Here is a 23,075-nt window from a genome sequence, read left to right on the forward strand (position 1 = left end):
TGTACTGGCTGGTGAGGGGACTCTGCTCAAACCACGGATGAAGTTAATGGGGAAAATGTGCTCATGGTCTGCCAGATGCAGCTGATGCAGTTCTCACAGAACTGTTGGTAGCTCAGCATTGGGCTCTCCCACTCTGAATGAAATGTGTTGCACTGAGGGCTGCAGCACAGCAGGGTCTGGCCTGATGCAGGTGCCCTCCCCTCTGAGCTGGTGGGACCTGATTTGCTCTGAGTCAGACGCTTCAGGCGTTTCAGAGGGGCTGGCAAAGGTGCAGATAGGACCATCTGGAGTGCCTGGGGGGCTGCTGCAGGTGAGTGCAGGAGAGCTCTGCTGGGGGTGGTGTTTGTGGGAAGGTGTGCGGGTGGCAGGTGCTGGGTGGCACAGGAGCTGCAGGATCAGTCCATGGAGAACCCTAGGCAGGAAGTGCCCAGGTGCCCATGTGGGGAGCTACTGCTTCACCAGTCAAAAAACTCCTGCCCTGGCATTCTCCAGTGGAAGCTGGGAGCTGCCCAGCAAATAGCTGTTAAACTTCAACAGCCAAATCACTGTATTTTACTGGTAAACAGTGAAATAAAACATTTTAGAAGAAAATGCAAAAACATACAAAAAAAGGCTCTTTAGGCTGGACCTCATTACTGAACACAGTGCCTCACATTTAGCTTATGTTGAACTATTTGGCCACAGCTTTAGTCATCTATTGAGGTAAAGTGACAAAAGGGTGTGCTGAGATCAATAACATTAATAGTGCCTGCAAACAGAAATTCTCAGCCAGCAGTTTAAGTTAATTTAGTGTATCTGTACATTTGAAATTATTACCAGTTGCATTAGATTGTAATTTAGGGAAACACTGAGTAAGCAATGCACTATCATCTTGTCCTTGTACTGGCAAATATGGAGGACTCAGAAAGTGCTTGGCACACTCTACCCAGAATCTAATTTGTATGCACTGAAGATGGATGTTTCAGTGAAGATCAACTGATCATTTCCTAGCTTATCCTGAGGATTTCTATTTAACTGCAGCCAAACTAAATAATCTAGCTCTTGCCTCGGTTTATCATCTCTAATGTGAATGTGACGTTTTATTGCATTACAAAGATGATGTAAAGCAGTCATATTACGAGTAGTGTCATAGATTGGCCAGAAGTGTAGATGATTGCAGTAAGTCAACTGAACAAGTTGCATAAATTCTGGAGGAAAATCAGGTGTTTCCACTGCAAGATCAAATACATTTAACCCATTCTATTGAAAAGAGTGCAGAAGAACAATAATTTAAATACTTATACCTGCTCCTTTTGAAAAGTTTTACTAGCTAGATCATTTTAAAGAAACCAAATGAAAATAATAACTTAGTACTACTTAATCTTAAATATTATCTGAAGACTTTGAAGACTGCAGAATGTTTTCTAGCTATAAAAACGCTCAGCTATTCTAAAGCAAGTTTCCAGTTTTCCAGCTGCTTTGATTCCAAACAAAACCATTCAATTTTTTTTTCCTTGTACAGTGAACTCAACCTCATTTTAATTTGATTGCAGCTTTGCGCTAAAGTGTAATGGAACGTTAATTCTTTAAAACTCTGTGGCTCTCTTTTATTTTTTTTTTTTTGTAATAAACTGACTTCTTTGAGTAATTGTGTTTGATGGAAGAAATCTAGAGGGTATAAAATGAGAAGGTCATTATCATGATGTTCCAAACAAACACCTATGGCAAAGCATTTCTGGTTCTACTTACAATTTCTGCAGGGAGCATTTCAATTTTCTGCTCATTGTCAGATGAAGTTAACAGCTTTTAAGGGGGGATAAGTCACACCTGAGTTTGAAATATCTCTGAATTGGAAATATCTCTGAGATTAGACAGGAGTTTGTTTGGCTTTTTGTTTCATTCCCCAATACCAAAGCATGAACATCTAAAACTATATCATCAGCTGGGGTAGATGGTTTTAGATGTATAATTTCAATGGTTTTTTTCTTATTTACAATAACTGGAAGTAATGCCTTTGCATGCTTTTACAGAACAGTTATGAAGGATGTGCTTAGCTTTAGGTTAATCCCGAGGTTTTGCAGTATTAAGTACAGTTGCTTACTCACCATGCTGAAAAGAAAATACATGAGGAAACATAATATGAAGAAATGGTTTGAGATTTATCCTTTCAGCAGGCTAAGATATGCTACCGTTTGCTAACAGCTTGCAAAAATTCAAAATTCTAGCATGGCTCTCTCAGGCTGAGTGGGAAGAGCCTTCTTTTGTCCTCTAGACTTGCCATGAGTCAAAGGGAGATGCAATATGTTCCCCTCTTGATGGCTGAGAGCAAAATGATGCATCTTAGCTCAGAGGACCAAATGAGTAACAGGGACAAACTGAAATATAGGAAATTCCATTTAGACATATGACAACACCTTTTGACTGTGAGACTGGTCAAACAGCAGGACAAGCTGCCCAGAGAAGTTGCAGAGTCTCCATTCTTGGAGATAATCAAACCTTGTCTGAACACAGCTCTGAGAAACTTGGTGTAGTTGGCACAGCTCTAGGCAGCGGGGTTGGACAAGATGATCTCTAGAGATGCCTTCCATTGCCATCCATCCTGTGATTCCATGAAAACAAAACAGAAAAAAAAAAAAGAAAAAAGGAGTCAGAACTGAAAACTACCCTTGATTTTTAGAAGGGAAAAACAAACTAAAAGTGACTTATGATTTTCATGTGCAGGAAACTGGCATCTGGTTTGCTATGAATTTAGACCTGTCTTATAGACAAGAGACGTGTACTTTGGGCAGGGGAATCTTTTTGAAAATATGTCTGGTTTAGCTGGTGTTCTAACCACTTTGAGTGATATGTAAATAGCGTAAATGGTTGAGAAATGTTCAAAGAGCCTAAATGCAGGAGATGAGAGCAAAATTACTGTGTAAAATATGGTTTAATAATAAACTTCAAAGGGAAAAGGAGCCCTTTAAAGCAAAACCTATGTGAAATAGTATGCTGAAATGGGATAGGGTTATCCAATTTTGTATTTAAGCATTGTCATAGGAAAGTTCCTCCTTCATGAAAAATCTCTTTAGGTATCAGGATGTAGGAATAATGTAAAAGGGCATTAAAAAGGGGAGCCTGGAGGGAATATATAACAGAATCCATTTCTAGTGGCCCCACTGTACTTAGGTGAGTATTCAATGGGACAGCAATTTCAAATATGACAGGAGCTCTAGTTATGATTATCCTAGTTTCTCACTCAAGTTTCAATGACTTCATGTACAGCAGTCACATAGTTTGTTTTCACCTCAGTAACAGGATTTATTACTTACAGTGGAGAATAAAAACAGTAATTGGATATACCCAGGGTAAGATTTTGAGAGAGATCCTAAAGGTGTTACAGGATGTGGTATCAGACTGAACTAAAAACTTCTTTAGCAGGTGTTGAAAGCAGGCCACCAGCATTAAACAAAAGGGCAGTGGTGTATGAGCTTTGATTTCTAGTGCTGGGAAAGTGAGCTTAACAACTCTTACTCCTCAAAAGTCAACATTTTCTCATACTTATTTTATAGGAATGTGTAGATATAGGTGTCAGCTTGATATTAACTGTAAAAACCCTGATATTAGACAGGATCTCCTGGAGCTGGGCAAGTTCAAACTGAAGTGACTAAAGTGAGAAATTACCCTGGATGGCAAGAGAACTCTATTCTGTTATTGCAGAATAGATTTTATTTCAGTGTGTTACTGATCAGTATTTATGCTTCACAGTCTCGCAGTAAAGAAGCAGAAATGTACTTACTGGAATGAGAATAGATGAAATGCAATAAGGAAAGGTGAGCTTTCATGAAGAGAGGAAGATGATCAACCACGTAAACGCTGCAATCAGTCTTTCATATACCAATCTGTCTCCTTCCCAGAGTTTCATCTCCAAATTGTTCACCTTTACCACAAAATTTTCTGGTTATAGTTGAAATTGGCATATCATAAATAATGCTTTTTTTCTTACTAGGGAAACAAGATCTAACCTGGGCTGCTTCTGTTTAAGGTGCAAGGACAATGAACTTGGCATAAGCCTCATCCAAAGCCCATAAGAAGCAGAATTCTCTCTGTCATGTCTTTGGTATTACTGAAGTGTTTATTACCATTCAGGGCTTTGATTTGGTTTAGTTTTTGTGAGAATTTTCTTATTTTTGATTTGTGGAAGTTTTAATGCCCTTATTACCATCCCTGGAGTTTATTCGGAATTTGATTCAATGCATGTCAGAACTCACAGCTTGGGAAGAAATGCACTGAACTTGCCAAATATCAGCTCATTATACAAAACCTTCACCTTTGGCATCTGATCCTGGTTAGGTGCACAGTTTGATTTTCAGACAAATGAACAAAATATCCTAGATACGCTCACAACTGATCTGATCTTTATACAGAAAATTCCATGAACTTTGTTAGGAACTCTAGATTTGCAATGAGTACAGACAAGTTTTATTTGGCATCATTTTGCTTCGTGTATGTTCACTTGATTCTAGATATATTGGAATGGAAAAATCTAAACACAATCACTTCTGTAGTTATGCCAGCACAAACATATTCCTATTCCTTGTTATTCGGAGCTTAAAATTAGAAAAGTCCAAGACAAAAAAGGAAAACTTAGAATCTTTACACATTTATGCCAAATCTGTTCTGTTTGTGCTGCTCTAAGATTTAAAATGCTGGATAGAAGTGCTTGAGCTGATCTAGAGGCAACAAATGGGCAGCTTTGGCCATTTTTAAAGACCTTAAAAGTAAAGATTGAATTAGTCTTGTGAATGTCTTATGAATGAGTTAGAAACTGTGAGTTAGGACGTGTGTTCTAGTAAAGAATAAACCCAGGGTGGGTTATGGTGTTCGCCTATGGTGTTAATAACTATACTTTTCCTATTTTTAAAATTCAGCCTTCTTTTCAGGTCAGCTAAAAAGGTAAACACGGCAGGAATTTAATTCAATACATATCCTGAGCCTACTATAGCAGCTGTGAGGTGTAGGAAACCTAAGCCACACAACCTGCAGACCTTTATATCTGCAGCACACAAACTCTGAATAGAGCCGTGCTTACTGGTGCAGATGCAACAGTGGGCCTAGAAAGAGAAACAATAAGGAATATAAGTAGATTAAAAACCTCTCTATAAAAGACACTCTATGCATTTTTTCAAATCAGTATATACATTTACTACTTTATTTTTTTTAATGGGCTAAATAATAGGAAAATGAATTTCCCCATCATGGGAAACTTAGACTTAAAAGTCATGAATCTGTACACTTAGGAAAGAGCTCACATCAGTTTCTTATTTTACTGCTTTCTTAGGTTCTCCAGACTCCCTTTCAACAGAGTCCTCCTGCTTTGATGTCTTGCTCTCTACCCAGATTGCCAGAAGGCTTTCAGTTGCAAATGCAGGTGTTTTCAACTGTTAGATATAGTTGTGTTGTATTATTCATCACTTCAATTAAAAACCATATTAGTAGGACACTTATTTTACACAGAGGACAAAACAGGGATAATTGGAAAGACAGCACACTGTATGTAGAGGAAGATGTTGCTTAGTGAGACACATTTGGCAGTGGAGGAGCCAGGTTTGCATCTACCTTGCTGCTTTGCATTTGTTTCATATATCAGTCATTGAACCTTTAAAGCTCTGTTTTTCTAACAGTCTGCCTTGCCCATCAAGCTGGTATCTGAAACTAATTAAACATGGCTTTTGAGAAGTACAACTCTCTTCACAGATAGCACCTACAAATCATCATTGCATGTAAGGGTTATTTTCATGTTGGTATTTTTTCCTATTTTTTGTTTTAATCCTTGGAGAAACTGGCGTGTGTGAAGCCAGGTCTTCCCTGAGCTGCTGAGAATTACTAGAAATGCCAGTGAATGTATCTGCACCTCAAGGGCAATCTTGAGGCTTGTTACACAGTAAAATGAACACCTTGGTCTTTTTCCTGGCAAGGATTTCTCTGTAGCACTTGCCCTGTCATTCAGAGATAGCTCTGTGTGCCATGTAGACAAAACAGAGGGATGTCCATAGAAGATGTTATGACTTTGCTCAGAGTTAGAGATATGCAGTAACCCTGCTCTTAATGCTGCCAGCTGCAGAGGGCTGGTATTCACCTTTCTGCTCTGCTCACCTGCTTCAGAAATGGGGGAAGAGCATTGCCAGTGAGAAAGAACCAAAACTGGACAGTGAAGCAGTACAAAAGATATGTATCAAAGATGGTAAAGGGATGAGGGAGAATTGGGGCAGGGGAGGATGAGGGAAAGGGCATATATAAACCCTTCGAAAGCAGATAAAACACCATAGAATTGTTTTTCCCTTCTTCCCCTACAATATTCCTGATCTTTCTTCTCCTCTGTCAGCTTTCCATAGCTGGACATTATGCTCTGTGCACCCCCATCTTCCAGCACACCCTCACAGTCTCCCATCTTAACACCTAGTAACCCTGTATGCTTTGTGTTTGTTAACACAAACATGGTCTTTGGCTGCTAAATGACAGTTTCCTATTTCATATGACTCAAAGGTTCAGAGGCACCTTTTTGATCTGTGTGCATTTGCTCCTGAAGACATGAAACTGTTCTTTCGTCTCTCTTTTTTTCCACAGAAGCCTCAGCAAACGGGCATGCTTAAAAAACACACCCCTTAGTACTAGGAGATGAGAATCTCTCCTGCAGCCGCCTCCTCACCTAATAACACTGCCAGGTGGTCGTGAACCTGTTGTTTTACAGCTCCAGGTTGTGCCTGACTGGAACAGAGGGCAGTTGAGTCCAGTGCCTGACATTGGTCAAGAAAGCAGCAAATCATTTTATCCCCACGGGTGTGAGGGAATTCTTCCTTAAAAGCAGGTCTCATTTTGACTTCTGGAAAATGTTCAAATTCTGGTTTCTGGATTGAAAACAAAATAGCCTTACAACAGTGAGGAATACGGTAATGTTTCTGTTACCTGTTAAGCCTACCGCCTTCTGTTGTGTCTTGCTGGCTTCCTGGCCTCAGTCCGTCTTCTTTGGTAGTGAATTCAACCATACAGTTACGTTGCATGAAAAAGTACCTCTTTCAATCTGTTTCTAATTTGCTAAATTATAATACTCTTCCTGCTTTTTATGCTGCAAACCCCAAATGAACGTTCATTTTCTGTTGTTCTAATCTACCATTTCTGGGCACTTACCTCCGAACTCCTCGTCTCTATTTTCCTAGGTGAATATTTTTTCTTTTTTTCTTTTTTTTCCACTTTGTTCAGGTGTGCATCTTTCCACAGCCTTAATCACTCATCCTTCTAGTTCTGCAATCCTTGCAATGGGAAAACCTGTACTGTACCCTTCTTCCATGTGGGTTCAAACTATTAAGCATAAGACCAATGCTGCAATTTGGGGATGGCTTAGCAGGTCAGAGCTTCACATCTTTGTTACTTAGGTGCCTCTTACTATCTTAGCCTTTCCAGGGTGCGACACTTAATTCCTTGGTTGCTTATTCCACAAATAATGTTCTGTGTGAAAAGGTGACTTCAGTTAATTCGTAACAGTGTTTTCTTTAAACATCTCCTCCATATACAATACAAATGTTATCTACAACAGAATTGTGAGATACCAGGGACTGACATTATTCAAAGCAAATAGAGATTGGATTTTAATTAATTCTTATCTTTCACTAATTTCTTTCTTCAGGTCATGTTTCTTCCACAAAGTCCAGAACTGTTTCTATAAGCTCATAGTCTGACATAGGCAAAGGGAAGGAGGTGGGATTTACATGGTTTAAAAGGGCTTTACTTCTGCTGTGACTATAGAAGTGGAGCACAGCTAGTCTTGCTGGGCTGAGTGGATGGTGGCCTGTAAGACACCCGTGTATCAAAAGGCCCGTTCCTCAGGGAGCTATAGCTGTACTATGCTCCCAACCACCCTCAGCCTTCCACCAAGGTTTTCCCAGGAGAGCTGCTGGAGCTTGTGGCTGTGCCAGGGCCAGCCGAGGTGGCCACGAGGTCCAGCGGCTATCACCACCGCAATGCCTGCTGTTGGCAAACAGAAACCACGGATTTTCCCTTTAAGCCGCGTTAAGCTTTTACAAACTGCCCTCAGGCCGTAGCTCCTCGACCATTTTGGGGCGAGCTGCTGAAATTCATACATTTTGGCGGTGGGATGGGCTGAGAGGAGCCTGCGTTCAAGGCTGCGCTCTCCTCGCACCTCTCGCCTCGGTCAGGCGAGGAATGCCCGGACCGCGCCCGACTCGGGGCTCGGTCGCTGCCCGACGCCAGGGCGGGACGTGCCGGGCTGTGCCGAGCCGAACCGAGCCGAGCCGCGCAAAGCCGAGCCCAACCGAGCCGTGCCCGTCCCCGCCGGCCGCGGCGCCCGCACATGCCCAGTGGCGGCGCGGCTGACGGGGCAGGGGCGGGCCCGGCGCGGGGGGCGGCTCAGCTCGGCTCGGCTTGGCTTAGCTCGGCCCGGCTCGGGGCGGCGCGGCGGGTCCCGCCTCGCCCGGGCGATGCCTGAGCGCGGCGGCGGCAGCGGGGGGGCGGGCGGGTAGCGGCGGCGCGGCCGTGGCGCTGCTGCCCTGCCTTTCCCTGCCCGCGCTGGCCCTTCCCCCGCCCCTCCCCGCTCCGGTGCGCGACTCAGCCGCCGCTCCGGGCAGGGAGGAAGGGCTGGGAGCCGCCTCCCGCTGCCCCCGGCCGCCCCCTCCCCATGCAGCCCGGCCCGCCGCTGGGAGTCCTCCCCGGGGGGATGTTTCTGCGGCCGCTGCCGGGATAACCGGCGCGGCGCCCGCCCCCGCCCCGGACGGAGGATGCTGCCCGCGCCGTGGCGGGTTCCAACTCGGGCAGCAGCGGCCGCGTCCCCCTCCTCGGCTCCGGGCAGCGTCGCCGGGGAGAGATGAGTTCACGGCATCAGGCAGACTGGATCCCTTACAGGTAGGGGGGACCCCGCGGAGGGGGCGGCGGGTGGAGCTGAGGCACCGGCGCTGCCCCCTGGGCGGGAGCCGCTGCCGCTCATCGGGCTCGGGGGGTCACCGCCGGAGCCTGTGCCTGGTCCGCGGGGCCGGGGCAGCCGGACCCCCGCCCAGGCAGGGCGGTGGCGGGTCCCGCCGCGGGGAGCGGGTCGTGGACCGGCCCGGTCGGGTGCTGCCGAAGGGGGGGACCCGGTCCCGCCTCCCAACTTCGGGCCGGTCCCGCTCCGCGAAGTTGGGGGCCGGGCTCGGGCAGAGCTGTCAGCCCCGCGGGGAGAGCGGGGAGCCGTCCTGCCCGCCGCCGCCCCCCAGCCCGGGGCGGGCGGAGCGCTGCGCCCTCGGTGGCGGCCGCCACCCCTGGGGCAGCCTCGGGGAGCCGGCCCCGCGCTTCCCCCGCCGCCGGCCGGCTCCGGGAGCGGGGCTGAGGGGCGGCCGCGGGCGGCGGTGCCGCCATGGCGGGGAGCGGGATCGCCATGGCAGCGCCCGGCCCGCCGCTGCCATTGGCTCCGCCGTTGCCATAAGCTACGGGGGCCGCGGCGCGGCGGCGGCCGCCCGGGAGGGAGCCCCGAGCGCCAGCGCGCCCGGCCCGGGGTGTGCGGAGACCCCCCGGCCCTCCTCCACCGCACAGCCCTGCCCTGCCCCGAGCGCCCGCCCCGGGTTTGGAGCGGGAGCGTTTGCCGCTGTAACCAGGGTATAGTTTGTGTCTGACTTGCCGGTCCGAGGAGAAACCGAGCCAAAGGTCTCGCTCCGGGCGGGATGAGCTGTGTGCCGTGGAACAGTAATAAGGCCGTTTCTGAATCTGCTATTCGGAGTGACATTAACATTATGGGTTGGTGGTTTCTTTGTTTTTGTTTTTGTTTTTTCTTTAAAGTATCTTTTTCAAACTGGATTATTACAAAGAGAAATCATGCTCTTCTGGATACGACAGCACAGCATGTCTGTTTCATTAGTTTGTTTGTAAATAAACCAAGGTAGATACAGCAACATAAATATTTGTTTTAAATGTTGCTGGAGAATCACGGAATTAAAAATATTTACAGAATAAAACTAACAAATATTAACAAAAACAGGTGTTTGAGCAGGTCAGCTGTAGTTTGCCCCATTCTCAATGGCAGTGTTTGTAGTGGGTCTGTGCCACAATGATTGCAACATAAATAGAAATAAATCACTCCTTAATACAGGGAAAAAGCCCCCCCACGATAGATGCACAAGTGGAAGGTCATTGTTTTGATCTGTGCACGTGATAGTTCAAATCAGTAAAAGAATCAGAAAGAAAGAAACCTGATTACAGTGAACCTGAGAATATTGCCACTCTCTCTCCAATAGCTCTTTCAACCCATGTGATTTGAAAAGACGTAAGGAATTGGCAATAAGGCTTCAAAAATGACTAGTGGATACATTCTGATGCAATTTGAAGCCTTGTAATGAAGGCAGAAATACCAGAGGAACAGCTGTTCATGGCTCTTCCCAGCAGCAGTGGAACAGTTTCTCCCCTCTCTCACTGTACACAAGGCTCTGCAGAGGCCAATGCCAAAACTTTGCTGAGGGTTTTTGGAGCGGTGGCCTTGAAGAAGGAAGTAAAACATCTTTTTCTGCTCAGTGCAGCTCAGAGAAGCAAAGGGAGGCAAAGCAGTAGATCTTCAGAGAAACACATTTGATGATACTCATGTCTTTTCTAATATAGTATTTTTCTTGAATGTTAACCACATGTTTATGGCCAGAAACTGCTGAGGACTGCCCGAAACCAAATGGTAACTGAACCATGCTCCTGCTCTGAAATATCTTTATTTAGGCTTCCAACATAGAATTCTCTCAAGAAGTTGACTCATTTTTCAGTCTTCAGAGCTAATTCCTGACTTGGAGCCAAATCTCATTGAACTCACATGTTTAAAGAATCCTCCAGGATCCCCTAAACTTACTTTCCGAGGAAGCAATGATTTCTGAATGTGACTGAGTTTACACATGAAAACACTGTATTAATAAATTAGGTCAAAGTACGATTTTCTAGGAGTGGAATACACAAGATGAGGGAGAGAGCTGATGTGCACCCCTTGGAATAGTTCATCTTCTCTCTGAGAGCAAAATGTCTCACACTTATCTGCTCCATTGCTTCAGATTCTTGTTTACTGTAGTGAGTTCAATCCTTGCTAACTCTCAGAGCCTGGAGGCCTGTTCACCACCTTCTTTATGGTCTGGGTGACATGTGACAGCCAACAATGTCACTGCTGCTAGTGTGGGGGACAGAGCACAGACTGTTGGGCATGATGAAGTCTGTAAAGACATATGTGACATAGCCTGAGCCTTGCCGATGTGCAGTCTGCTAGAAAATGCTGCAGGTCCTTCTCTGAGCTTGGCAAAACAGTTTCAACTTTGGCATGGACTTTGAAATGGTAGCATGACTCCTAAACCTACACTGTTCCTCCTAGCAATCGAACGTACCTTTCAGCTATATACCTGAATTAATTAATGCAGAGGTATTTTATTTTCTTAAGTAAAATGGCATATTTTTCCTTACAAGTGAAATGAGGCAGAGGGAATCAGTTCCATGTGTGTCATGCACAGCTCATTAAGCAATTCACCTGCATGTCCACAACTCACGAACTTCTACTTTCCCTTTTAAGATGCTGAGAACATTTTGAGTGAGTCAACAAAAATAGTAAGCAATTCTTTCAGTGTCAATGCTAGATTTTTTGTGCTGAGGTGGATAAAAGATATTATTTGTGAGTTTCCGATTTTAGCATTTTGCCCTTAATCTCTTTTCTTCTCTTAAGTATTCTGCTTTTGAAACACTAATAGTCATAGGATGAGGAGATTTGAGGTTGCTAATGTTATGAAAAATAATTGAGAAATTGTTTTTTAAAAGTAAATATATGCATTTATTTTCATGAAACACATTTCATAGGTAAAAATTCAAGCCTATGATTAGGCACTTGCATAAAGCTACACACCAGGTACAATGAGCTAGGAATTCTTCTTTAAATTGAATTCATTTTTGACAATGTCTCTGTTCTTTATTATAAGAAATCAAAATACTTTGGACTCAATAAAAAAAAATCAATTGCAGTTCATGTTGCTGCCTCAGCCCCAAAGGTGGTTCCTAATGGCAGTTAGCAGTAAGATGTAGCTTCTTGAGGAATTATGTTCTCAAGCACAGTAGTGTTTTCCTTTTGTAGGAAAACAGCAGTTTCCAGTAAAAATAGAATGCAGAAGTATCTGGGAGGATATTCACAGGAGTTCCATTTTTTTGTTCAAAAACATGTTTTGGTTTCATCTTTTTCCTGAACTCATTTTTAATTTATAGAACTTCTTAAATTAGCATACTCATTTTTATTTTATATTGGTGTGTCTTGAATAAATGAACATGTTCACCATACTATATAACTATAGTCAAATGAAACTGTTGCTAGCTAAGATAAAAGTATCAATAAACCCAGTCAAATAGAGGTCCCAGTCCCTATTACTCTTATTTGTTCTTATATTTTCACTTGCTCTTTTAACAATAAATCTTACTACTATAACTTAAAAAGCAGCATTTACAAAACCAGCTAACCTGTTCCACTAGAAATATATAAACGCTGTCACCTAAAAAGCACAATCCACGTAGGAATCAATTTGCTGCAAGTCCCCAGAGTTCTTTGTAAAGTGTCTGTGTGATGCTGCTGAGCCTTGACCTGTGTGGATAAACCTGCAGTAGCCCCAGGGGAGCCCATGCACTGTGCCGTGGGGGGCCTGGCACTTTGCACAGAGGGCGCTGTAGAAAGCAGATCACACAGCCTGCATTTGCAGTGGCATAATGTGTCTTGATATGTACATGATGATGGCAATAATATCATTATTTTCTTTGTGACAGGTTTTATCATGCTCAATTTTTGTAGCTTTCGTGAATTTGCTCTGAGGTTTTAAGGCTGTGCTTAGGTATTGCAGCTATAAACAGTCACAAGTTATTTATTTGCAAGGGGAAGGATGGAAATTGCAGAGCACAGCTGTGCTGTAGATTCATGAATCATGGCAATTAGGGCAGATAAGAAGATTTCTGAAAGTGTGACGTGTAAACAAGTCCTGGAACAAGAACGGCCTTGAAGACCAAGAGTGTCCCACATTTGGTTTTGTGCGTGTATTTGAGGCATTGGGATATTTTCTATGCTTAAGCTTTGACGTTCTAAAGGCAGCAGTGCAGGTACAGTGCTCACCTTGCTGCAAGGTGCGGTTTGTGACTGGGTTCATTGCAATGCAGGCGAGCTCCGCTCAGCTGCCTCCTGCTGAACGGCATGGATAATGTATGAGACCTGCTTTTTCTAAGGAAAAGGGTACAAAGAGCATGTCTGTCCTCTTCTCTGAACCAGGCTGTCTTGTCTCAGGTTATTGTGATGTATAAAATTAGCCTAGTTGTGTGCTTTTACAACATTTAAGTTAGAGCTCTTCCTTCATGGAGCTCTGTGCTCTTGCATACGGTGTTCCTGCTGTAGTGCATGGAGACTCCAGTGGAAAGCAAAGTCCTGGTTTGCCCAGCATCAGCGTGAGGGAGCTGTACAAGCACATCCTCATAGGCAATTGTTACCCTGAAGCTGGTAGCCTAAATCAACCAGGCAGAAAAGAAAGGCGAGGCAAATAAGTCTCACTTTAGTTTTACCAGCGAGGGAAATAGAGACCTGTGGAAGTTGCAGTGAATTGGCTTAAATGGAAATGGGACAAGGCTCAAGGGAGATGAGCTGCAGAGCAGGGAATGAAACCTAGTTGTCTTGTGCTTTGCAGTGTGCCAAAAGTGGATTTAAGTAAGGGACTGAAGGGGCTTTGCCACCTCTTGCAGGGTGCACCTCAGGCTGCCCCAACTGTCCTGAAGTACTGCCACCCCCTACCACCTTTGTGGTATCAGCAGCCAGATCGAGACTAAAACTCATTTTCTAACAGGCCAACGGGTTTCTGGTAGCAACGATCATTTGCAGGTTTCTGGCAGTGACAATCATTTACAAGCCATCTGTGCCAGATTTGGATCACAGCCGGAAAGTGGATATGAAATGTTATGTCTCCTCTTGCACTTCCCTGGGTTGGACAGTTTTGATTCTTATGCCTGAGGGTTTTTGGACGTTCCTTAAAGTGGCATCCATTTAGACATGCAAGCAGCAGCTTTTCTGGGAGGTGGTATTTTTTATTTTAGTAACTAGAAATTGCCATTATTGAGAGCTGGATTCTTTTCACACTTCCTCCTCATTTCTCTTCCCCTCACACTAATGGCTTATTTTCTAATTCATGCTTTTCTGTTCTTTCTCCTTATGAACATTTGCCATTTTGCCATCTTGCTCTTCTTGCCTCTTTTTCTGTTTTCTTCTCTTTCCCACTTTGAGATTATTCAGGAAAATAGAATTCTGTCTTGCAAGCTATATGGTGTCTGCAGAAGATACCCTTCTCTGTAAATGTTTGATGTTTAATTTCTATTTTATTGTTAGTAGCTTTTAAATAAATCTATACCAACTTCTAATTGTATTACTTAAGTAGTTAGTACATTTGCAATTTTTTAAAGCTGAAATTATTGAGAATTAATTTCAGTATTTGCAGCAGTTTATTCAAAGATTATTGCTTTAATCATGGATGTTTATTCGGTGTTTATTTTATATCTCACTTACTGCTGAAGGCTTTGTTTCTGTAGTATGTGAAGGCCAGTAATTGGGATTAGGAGATGCCCTTCTGGGTGACAATCTGTGTCATGCAAATGGTGTTCCGGGGAACAGAAGAACTGTTCTCCCACAGTTTTGCAATCTCTTTTATCTTGAGGTAGTGGCAGGAAGATACCAGCAAGTTCTGAGCACTCAGCTGAGAATGTAACACCTCTCTGGGCCCTGTTATTGTTTGCATAATGCTAATAGTATGCAGGTATACAGCAAGACAGTCTTCAGGCTGGAAAATTTTCACTTGAGAAGACAGTACAAAAGAAGGGCACAAAATGCAAGTGAAAAGCTTGGGGTGATCGTTGGCATGGTTCTTTTTGCTTTCGTTTTTGTTACAGACATATGGTCATCACCTTCTTTTGACTATCCTGTTCTTAGGAAAATGAGAAGTTAGAGAATAGTGACTTAGGTAAGGAAATGTGTTCCCAGAGAAAAGTGTATAGAGTGTACAAAGGTAATAATGGGAGAAGGTGGCAAGATTGGATTAAATATTTTGGATGAGCGCACATGATAAAAGATGACACTTGTTTTTTGACACAGTTGTTTTATACCAGCTTGTTTTATCTAATACTTGATGGCAATATAGTTTATCTCTACGTTATGTAGCTTTGTGACACTTAGGAAGGTCTTCAAAAGTTTGGTTTTCTCTGTACTTAAGTTACTTACTAGATGTTTTTGTATTATTCTTTTATGTCAATAAGAATCTAAAATATATCTTTACTTTCCTTTTCAGTGATTATAGCAGAAGTAACTTTAGTACTTTTGTATTGCTAATAAGTTGAGAGGTAAAATATTTATCCATTTTTTTTATCCCTAAAGAGAAAAAAATGACGCAATTGAAAATACTTCCTTTGGGGAAATGCAGTGGGGCCTTGTACAGCAGAGGAGGAGAGAACTGCTTCTGCCGGTACAAGAACTTGGCGGGTTTGCATGCTGGTTGTGTGCATTCAGACTACTGTCCTTCCCCCTGGAGGTTGGGATGCTGTGGAGTCTAAGGCCACCCTCTGCCATACGTGCACTTGTGTGGTTGCTTACAGGGAGCCGTCGCAAACAGGTGCCACAAGAGCCTTTCTATTGACTTAAAAGGGGATTGGATTGGTGCCATCACCTTCTCTGAGCTCCTGTTTTAGCTGAGCAAATAACCAGCAAGTGGTCTATAATACATGAATATGCGAATGTGCTTGTGAGTGACACACTTATCTTGCTCTCTGACAACACAAGTACCCGAGTCATTCTTTCATGAAGTTGAGTTTTAGCTTGAATTCTCAGATGTTTATGAAAATTAAGTCTTGAATTGCAAATTTCAGTGGAAACCTCATGATTCCTGTTGAGATGCATGTTAACACAAGCCTGTAAATATCATAATTCATGATAAATATAACTCATTTGACTCAGGTAATGAAACCACAGCATGAAGTTTTTAATGCTAATTTTAATTGTAATCACAGTTCTAACTACCTGCAGATGAGAAATTACAAGATGAAGAAATTCCTTGATTAACTTCAAATGACGACTAAGTTGGAAATTATATTTGCAAGTGAAATACAGATACATTGGTATTTGATCCATATTTAGGGAAGAGATCAGAACAGTTCTGTCTTTCAAATTTGGTATCAGGTTGAAAGCAAAATGAATGAACTTAAAGGCTAGGCATTTTCATTAATAGTATCTGTGCCACAGCAAGAAGCATAAGGAAAATTGGTCTGTTTTTTCCAGAGCAGAGTGTTGCTAACCAATGTTACTACAGCAGCAATTTCACTTGTCTGCAGTGGCAACAACAACAACAAAATTACATTGCATCATGTTGCAATTCTCACTTCTAAAAATTTGAGGAAATTATTGAATGTGTTGTGGAAGTTAAGGAATAGATAACTTGTCCAGATAATGACTTAGACTAACTGCTCAGGTCAGGTTGAGCGGAAAACGAAAGACTAAGACACTTACTGTACCCTGGAGTGTGTATTTCCATTAAATAGGGTTTTGCAAACCTAGGGATTATGTGAAGTCTTATATGCTAAAACTTTACCTCAGTTATACGGGTAAATAATGCCTCTTTTGGGACACTGCATCTGTAGAGCAACGTTAAATAACTTTAAAAGTGTCTCTACACACCACTGAGTCAGACCTTGATAACTGATTCTTCCAGGTTACTGAATTTTAAATCATTTCACTGGCTGTTGCTGCAGATTTAAAAAGTGAAGTATAAGGTTTTAGAGAAAGTTTTCGTGCTTGCTCTAGAATAACATTAGTATTGTTTTACTGCCTGTCCTTAAGGCAGAGCTCATGTGCCTTTGCATATTGTTAAATGTATGCAATCATAGAATCATTTTGGCTGGAAAAGATCTCCAAGACCATCAAGTCCAACTGTTAACCCAGCACTGCCAAGTTCACCACTAAACCATGTCCATAAGTGCCACATCTATATTGCTTTTAAATACCTCCAGGGATGGTGACTCCACCATTTCCCTTGGCAGTCCATTCCAATGCTTGACAACCCTTTCAGCGAGGAACTTTTTCCCAATATCCAATCTAAGCCTCCCCTGGCACAACTTGAGGCTATTTTCTCTCATCCTATCTCTAGTTCCCTCGGAGAAGGTACTGACCCCCCCCTGCCTACAGGCTCCTTTCAGGTGGTTGTAGAGAGCAATAAGTTCTTCTCCAGGCTAAACAAGCCCAGCTTCCTCAGCCACTCCTCATCAGACTTGTGCTCCAGACCCTTCCCCAGCTCCGATGCCCTTCTCTGGAGTTGTTCCAACCCCTCAGTATCTTTCTTTTAGTGAGGGGTCCAGAACTAAACACAGGACTCGAGGTGTGGCCTCACCACTGCCAAATATAGGGAGGCAGTCACTTCCCTAGTCCTGCTGGCCACTCTGTTCCTGATCCAAGCCAGGATGCCATTGGCCTTCTTGGCCACCTGGCACGTGCTGGTTCATGTTCAGCTGCTGTCAAACAGCATCTCCAGGTAATTTTTCACTGAGCAGCTTTCCAGCTACTCATCCCCAGCTTGCAGCGCTGCCGGGGTTGTGTGACCCAAGTGCAGGACCTGGCACTTGGCCTTGTTGAACCTCATGGACTTGGTCTTGGCCCATCAGTCCAGCCTGTCCAGATTCCTCTGCAGAGCCTTCCTGCCCTCCAGCTGATCAACAGTCCTGCCCAACTTAGTGTCATCTGCAAACTGACCGAGGGTGCCCTTGATCCCCTTGTTCAGATCATTGATAATGATATTAAATGGGGCTGGCCGCAATCCTGGGCCCTGGGGAACACCACTGGCTGCCAGCTGGATTTAGTTCCATTCACCACCACTCTCTGGGCCCTGCCATCCAGCCAGTCTTTTACCCAGTGAGCAGTGCACCCATCCAAGCTATGAGCAGCCAGTTTCTCCAGGAAAATGTCATGGGAAATGGTGTCAGAGGTTTTACTGAAGTCTGATGTGGATGCTGCTTCTGGCCTCGCTGAGGTTGTGTGAGCTGCAGGCTCCTGGTGGCTCTCACAGCTCTACCTGAAGTTCCCCCAGTTTGGGAAACCTCCGTGTGCATGGCACTGGAGTGCTCTGCTGCCACTGGAGCCACTCACCTTGGCAACTGATGGAGACGTGGAGAGCCCTGTAGCTTTGCTTGGTGTGGAATTGGTTAAATCCTTTGCTTCTGTGTTTGATCTCTGTGGTATGTCCGTGCTACATACTGCAGTGCAGGAGGGAGGCACTTGGGTGAGCCGTATATGAGCTAACACAGGTGCTGAAAGCTGTACAACCACATCAGAAATGCACAAGTGATTTACTCCTTTGAGGAGCAATTGCAGTTTGGTCTGGGAGAAGCCAGGGACTACCCTATTTAAATTGTTTTCAGTATACGTGTTAGCTTATTTACATTTATGTGGGACTCTGTCACGGCACAGTTCACAGTGTGGATATAACTTTTAATTTAGAATTCCTTATCTGCTCTGAAATAAAGATGTTCATTTTTGGCTATTAAAGAGCACTAGCCACCTCTAAGTGACCTAATCTAGGCTCTGGCTTTTCAGAATATTAGGATAATTCTCGGACATGCCAGATATAGTAATTAAGAAATAATATATTAATATCCAGAAAAACTGGGCCATCATATCAGTACAAAAAAATCATGACATTACTAAAAGTTTGAGGCATCCTGGAAGACGCCTTTTAAATATTGGCTATTTCAAAGAATGATATAGTGTAGTATTCTGGCAGAATTGATGCAGCTTGAAAAATTCTTAATTACCTCCTTGGGGCTTGAATATCATTCTCTGTTTTTAAAGATCAAGAAAAAACAGCACAGGAGAAATTTAAATGAAAGTGAAAGTCCTTCTTGCCTTCCTTCCTTCCTTCCTGCTTTTTTTCCTTCTCTCCTTACCTCCCTTTTTCCTTCCTGTTATGATTCTTGACCATGTTCTTTTATTTATTAATTTAATACTATGTGCTTGAGGCTTTTCAAGATAGAGGTTGTTCTGAGTAGTATTGGAAGGAAAAAATTTCCCATCCTGTGCATCTTGTGACAGAGTGATTTCCAGCTTATTCTGTTGGAAAAAATGTGAAAATATGTTTGCATAACCTGAAAAGTGGGATATGCAAGTTCAGGTGTTCAAGTCTCTGCCCTGATGTTTCATTCCTTAGGAAGGTATTTCTCACACCTGAGATGAGTGCCTGGATTTTCAGGTTATTTGTTGATGTGGGCTGGGCCTGTCCCCTCACCCCCCGAAATTTTCTTCTGAAGCTCTGGAGATCACTGAGTTTACAAGATTTGGATTTGATAAATTGCCATTCTCTTACGAAGACTCCTGGTAAAAGAATCCAGTGAACTCTAGACTTGGAAGAAAATATTTTAGAGCTTATAAAATTAATTTTACTTACAATAAATTGTAGTTTCTAAAAGACATAGTTTCATTGATGTGGTGCCACATAATATAAGCCATAACCAAAATTGAAGGAGATAGTGAAGCAACTAGGAGCTCATTGGAAATGACTATCCAGTTGCTGTACTCTGAGTTTATTGCTTGTTGCATTCCATTAAAATATAAAGATTTTGAAACAGAAGTTTTAAAATCGTGTGCAGAATAGATGTATTTTATCCTTAGGCTGGTATAGGGCTTTCAAAGGATGAAATGCAATACTACACAGGGAACCTTGAAGAGTCTATGGCTGGATTTTCAAGAGTGCTCAGAATCTGTTGAAAACACTTAATGTGGTGGAGAGAGAAGAGAGGAAAATGACTATTGTGCTGCTTAGTCAAAATGACAAACAGCACATAACACGTTGCAGTTTTTATGTGTTCTTTGGCAAGAACATCTCATTCTCATCTGAAAAGGCTTATTCTGAATAAAAATCTAAGATACATTAGAGGCATAGATGTTTTCACTGCATTGCATGATGAACTGTAAATACGCCCAGTTGACATTGTGAAGCATCCTCAAAGTAAACTCTCTGTGCGTTGAGGTGAAAATTCAGCCCAAAGGGTTTTAATTTACAGCCAGCTCTGCAATATTGCATTTACTGTGGACTTGGATTAACAATGCCAAACCTGACTGCATATTGCAATAAAAATTAAATTGAAAGATGGTGTACTGAATGTTTTTTTTTTCAATTTGTATTCAATGACATCTATCTTACTGCTAATTTTTCATGAAATGGCTATGATGTGGTTTCTGTATTTTTTATTTTCATGTCATTTGAGTAGGTCTATAACTAACAACGACTGAGTCATTACTAATAATTCCCTAAGTTATTTACTTTGTGAAGTGGAAGACATTTGTTTTCCTTTTACATCACTAAATGCCTGCTTCTGTATCCTAAGGATACGCAATACTTAAAGAAACTCTTCAGCTTGTTTATGTGGTTCTTTCCCTTTTTACGAGCCCTCTGTATCTGGAAGTTTGATCTGCAGTGCTCTGTCCAGCACGCTGTCAAATGGCTGATGTTGGTTTTGGGGAGAATAGTGCTGCTGGGAGAGTGCCTGGACATAATGTGAGTTGTGCTAAATTTGTCAGTAAGTCAATGGCAGCATTTCCTTATGATCTTTCAGCTCTTCTTAAATTGAATCTTCTAATAATCATATAGCAGATAAATATTTGAGCAGGATTTCAGGTCTGTGCTGCCATCCAAAAAGTATCATCAGGAGCCTTTAGAAGGTAGGTTTCAGATTGAAGCAGAGGTCCTCCTGTCAGCAGGCGGGAGCAGGGGAGAGCAGACGTGTTCCCAGGAGAGCAGCGTGGTTTGCCGGCACACGTAGTCAGCACCGTGGGTCAGCAGTCCCTGGTCACTGCTGGGGTCACAGCTGTGAGGTGACAGTCCAGAGGGGCACACTGTGTGCCCCCCAGTTTGACACACGTAAAGATGAGAGCACGTGCACTGGTAGTGTGGAACACCACCCCAGAATGATAAACACTTTTGAAGGCTCACGTGTAGGAAGCTGCTGCTGACTTACAAATTTCTAGCTTGCTTATGCCAGCCAGCTTTCCTTCCATAATTCTTCTGTTGAACTCCTCATCCTGTTCCAGTTTTGGTAGGTCCTGAAGGAGCAAGAAAATGGAGCCCTCTGAGTCTGACAGAATGGATCTGAGTGATATTCAGTGGATGCTCCTTCGGGCTGAAATGGCTCACCTTGTATCCTACAATAAACACAAACTCACGGGTTGTGCACTGAAGTATTAGAGCAATGTGCAAATAACAGTGATCACATAATACATCAATTACACATTTCGTGCAGTGGGCAATTAGTGTTCCATAAAGAAATCAGATGATACACAGTCATATGTATTTATCAGAGAAGAGTACAAAAACATCTGCTAGTGTATGAGAGTTGATTAGACCCAAAGGGGAATCTTAGTTTCATTCTTTTTTAATGGTCCAACAGCTAAAATGATTCTTTCTCCATTACTTAAATGCATTTGGAAATAGCTTCCCACAGTGCCAGAAGTGGTTTAATTACATCTGATATGGTTAAAAGAGGTCTTCAGCTTTGTCTGATACAGCTTCCTCTATCTGAGAGTACGTGTGCTCACTGATTACACCTGCTGTCGTCTCCTCTGCCTGGCGCACACCTGGTGATTTTACAGTGTAACCGTGGCTCAAGGGCTCAGTGGGACACATCCCTCAGGGGGCTGGATGTACCTTGGCATTGTGCTGTAGTGCACTGCCAGTCTTATCTCACCCTCTCTTGTCCTGCTTGGTGTGGAGCCCTGGGAGATACTGCAAAGGCAGAAGCGTATTACCCTTGTGTTACAGATGGGGACACTGAACATACAGCAGAAGTGTGGCTTTTCCAGAATAAAAGCTCAGTAGTAAGGTTGGGGAAGGAATTATCTTTCCTTTATCTTCCACTTCCATCTTTCTTTCTTCTAATTAGGACTATCTTATTTCTTTTGTATTGCTGTTTGTCTGTTTAGAAGAAATCCACATTGGGATAATGAGAATTATGCATATGTAGACAAGAAAAAAATGAACTCACTGTACTTTCTTTACAAGGTGTTGGAGTTGGAAGGAATTTTCTTCACATACCCATAAGAAGTGGTCCAGGATCAATACAGCTTTAGAAATCAGAATTCCTATAGCTGTTGTTCAGAATGTTCCCTATGTGGATTCTTATTGCTCTAATAATAATATTATTAAGCCCAAATACTTCCTCTCCACAGAGAGGCTATTTAAGGTCTTTCCCTCTACCCAGCCACCACCTTCATCATGAAATCTATTGGATTTAGAAAGATTTACCCATCTTTAATTTTAATGGAAATTAATCAGTTGAAGAAATTATAGACTTACCTTCCTTGTGTAACCAGGCAGAACACCCTCATTTTATGGATACCAAATTGTCAGTGAATGAATTTGATGTTTGGCTGCTCTGGTCAAATTGTATTACATATGCCTTGTAGAAATGAGAATTCTTTCTGAAACTTCCAGAGATACACGTGTTCCCTGCTTTCTACAAAGTGTAACATTAGCATAGATGTTTCATGAGAGACAGATAACTTAAATACTTCTCTGGCAAAGACCCCCATTTTTTGAATTTAGTTTTACATGCATGGTATGATTTGCTTCCTGTTTTAGGAAATCAGCGACCAGTCTGATAATCACATATTTCTATTCACATTTTACCCATATTTTAATTGAAAATGTTTCATAGGAGAAAAGCAAGCTTACAAGTGTGTCCACAGACAGTGCTGTATGTGGTGCTTCAGTCCCCAGTGGAGATTGCTTTTGCTGAAATTGTTGCTAACAGGCATTCTAGCAGGTGAAGTGGAATAATTAAAATGGCAACTTCAGCCACATATTAAAAAAATATGAAAAGGATGGTGAAAGCCGTTTCCTGTAATGGTTTGTTACGGATGTCACAGCACCTGAACAGCTCTTTGTTCAATAAAAATGCTTTACATCTTATTCTCCCAGCCTTCACTTTGTGAGTTAAACACAAGACAGCCTCCTGGCAAATAGATCTGTATGTTTGGATGTGATTTTTGTATCCACAAACGGTGTTAATAAACTTTTTGGTGGGGT

General features: G+C 42.8%; 1 protein-coding gene across 11 annotated transcripts in view; it reads left to right on the top strand.

Annotated features, from left to right (window-relative positions):
- The window catches only part of TUB (TUB bipartite transcription factor), a 171,017-nt gene that overhangs the window by 68,182 nt on the left and 79,760 nt on the right, over nucleotides 1-23,075 (top strand). The window contains exon 1 of one of the 11 annotated variants that reach the window (XM_039382458.1): nucleotides 8,641-8,874. The exons of the other annotated variants lie outside the window; for them this stretch is intronic. Coding sequence (XP_039238392.1) covers nucleotides 8,837-8,874 — 38 coding nt within the window. The 5' untranslated portion in view covers nucleotides 8,641-8,836. Of the gene's footprint in view, nucleotides 1-8,640; nucleotides 8,875-23,075 lie in introns of those variants that run through there. 11 annotated transcript variants of the gene reach the window in all.

Source organism: Pipra filicauda, unplaced genomic scaffold (assembly GCF_003945595.2).
Source record: "Pipra filicauda isolate LSUMZ 115617 unplaced genomic scaffold, ASM394559v2 scaffold26_size5592650_pilon, whole genome shotgun sequence".
Taxonomy (NCBI): Eukaryota; Metazoa; Chordata; class Aves; order Passeriformes; family Pipridae; genus Pipra; species Pipra filicauda.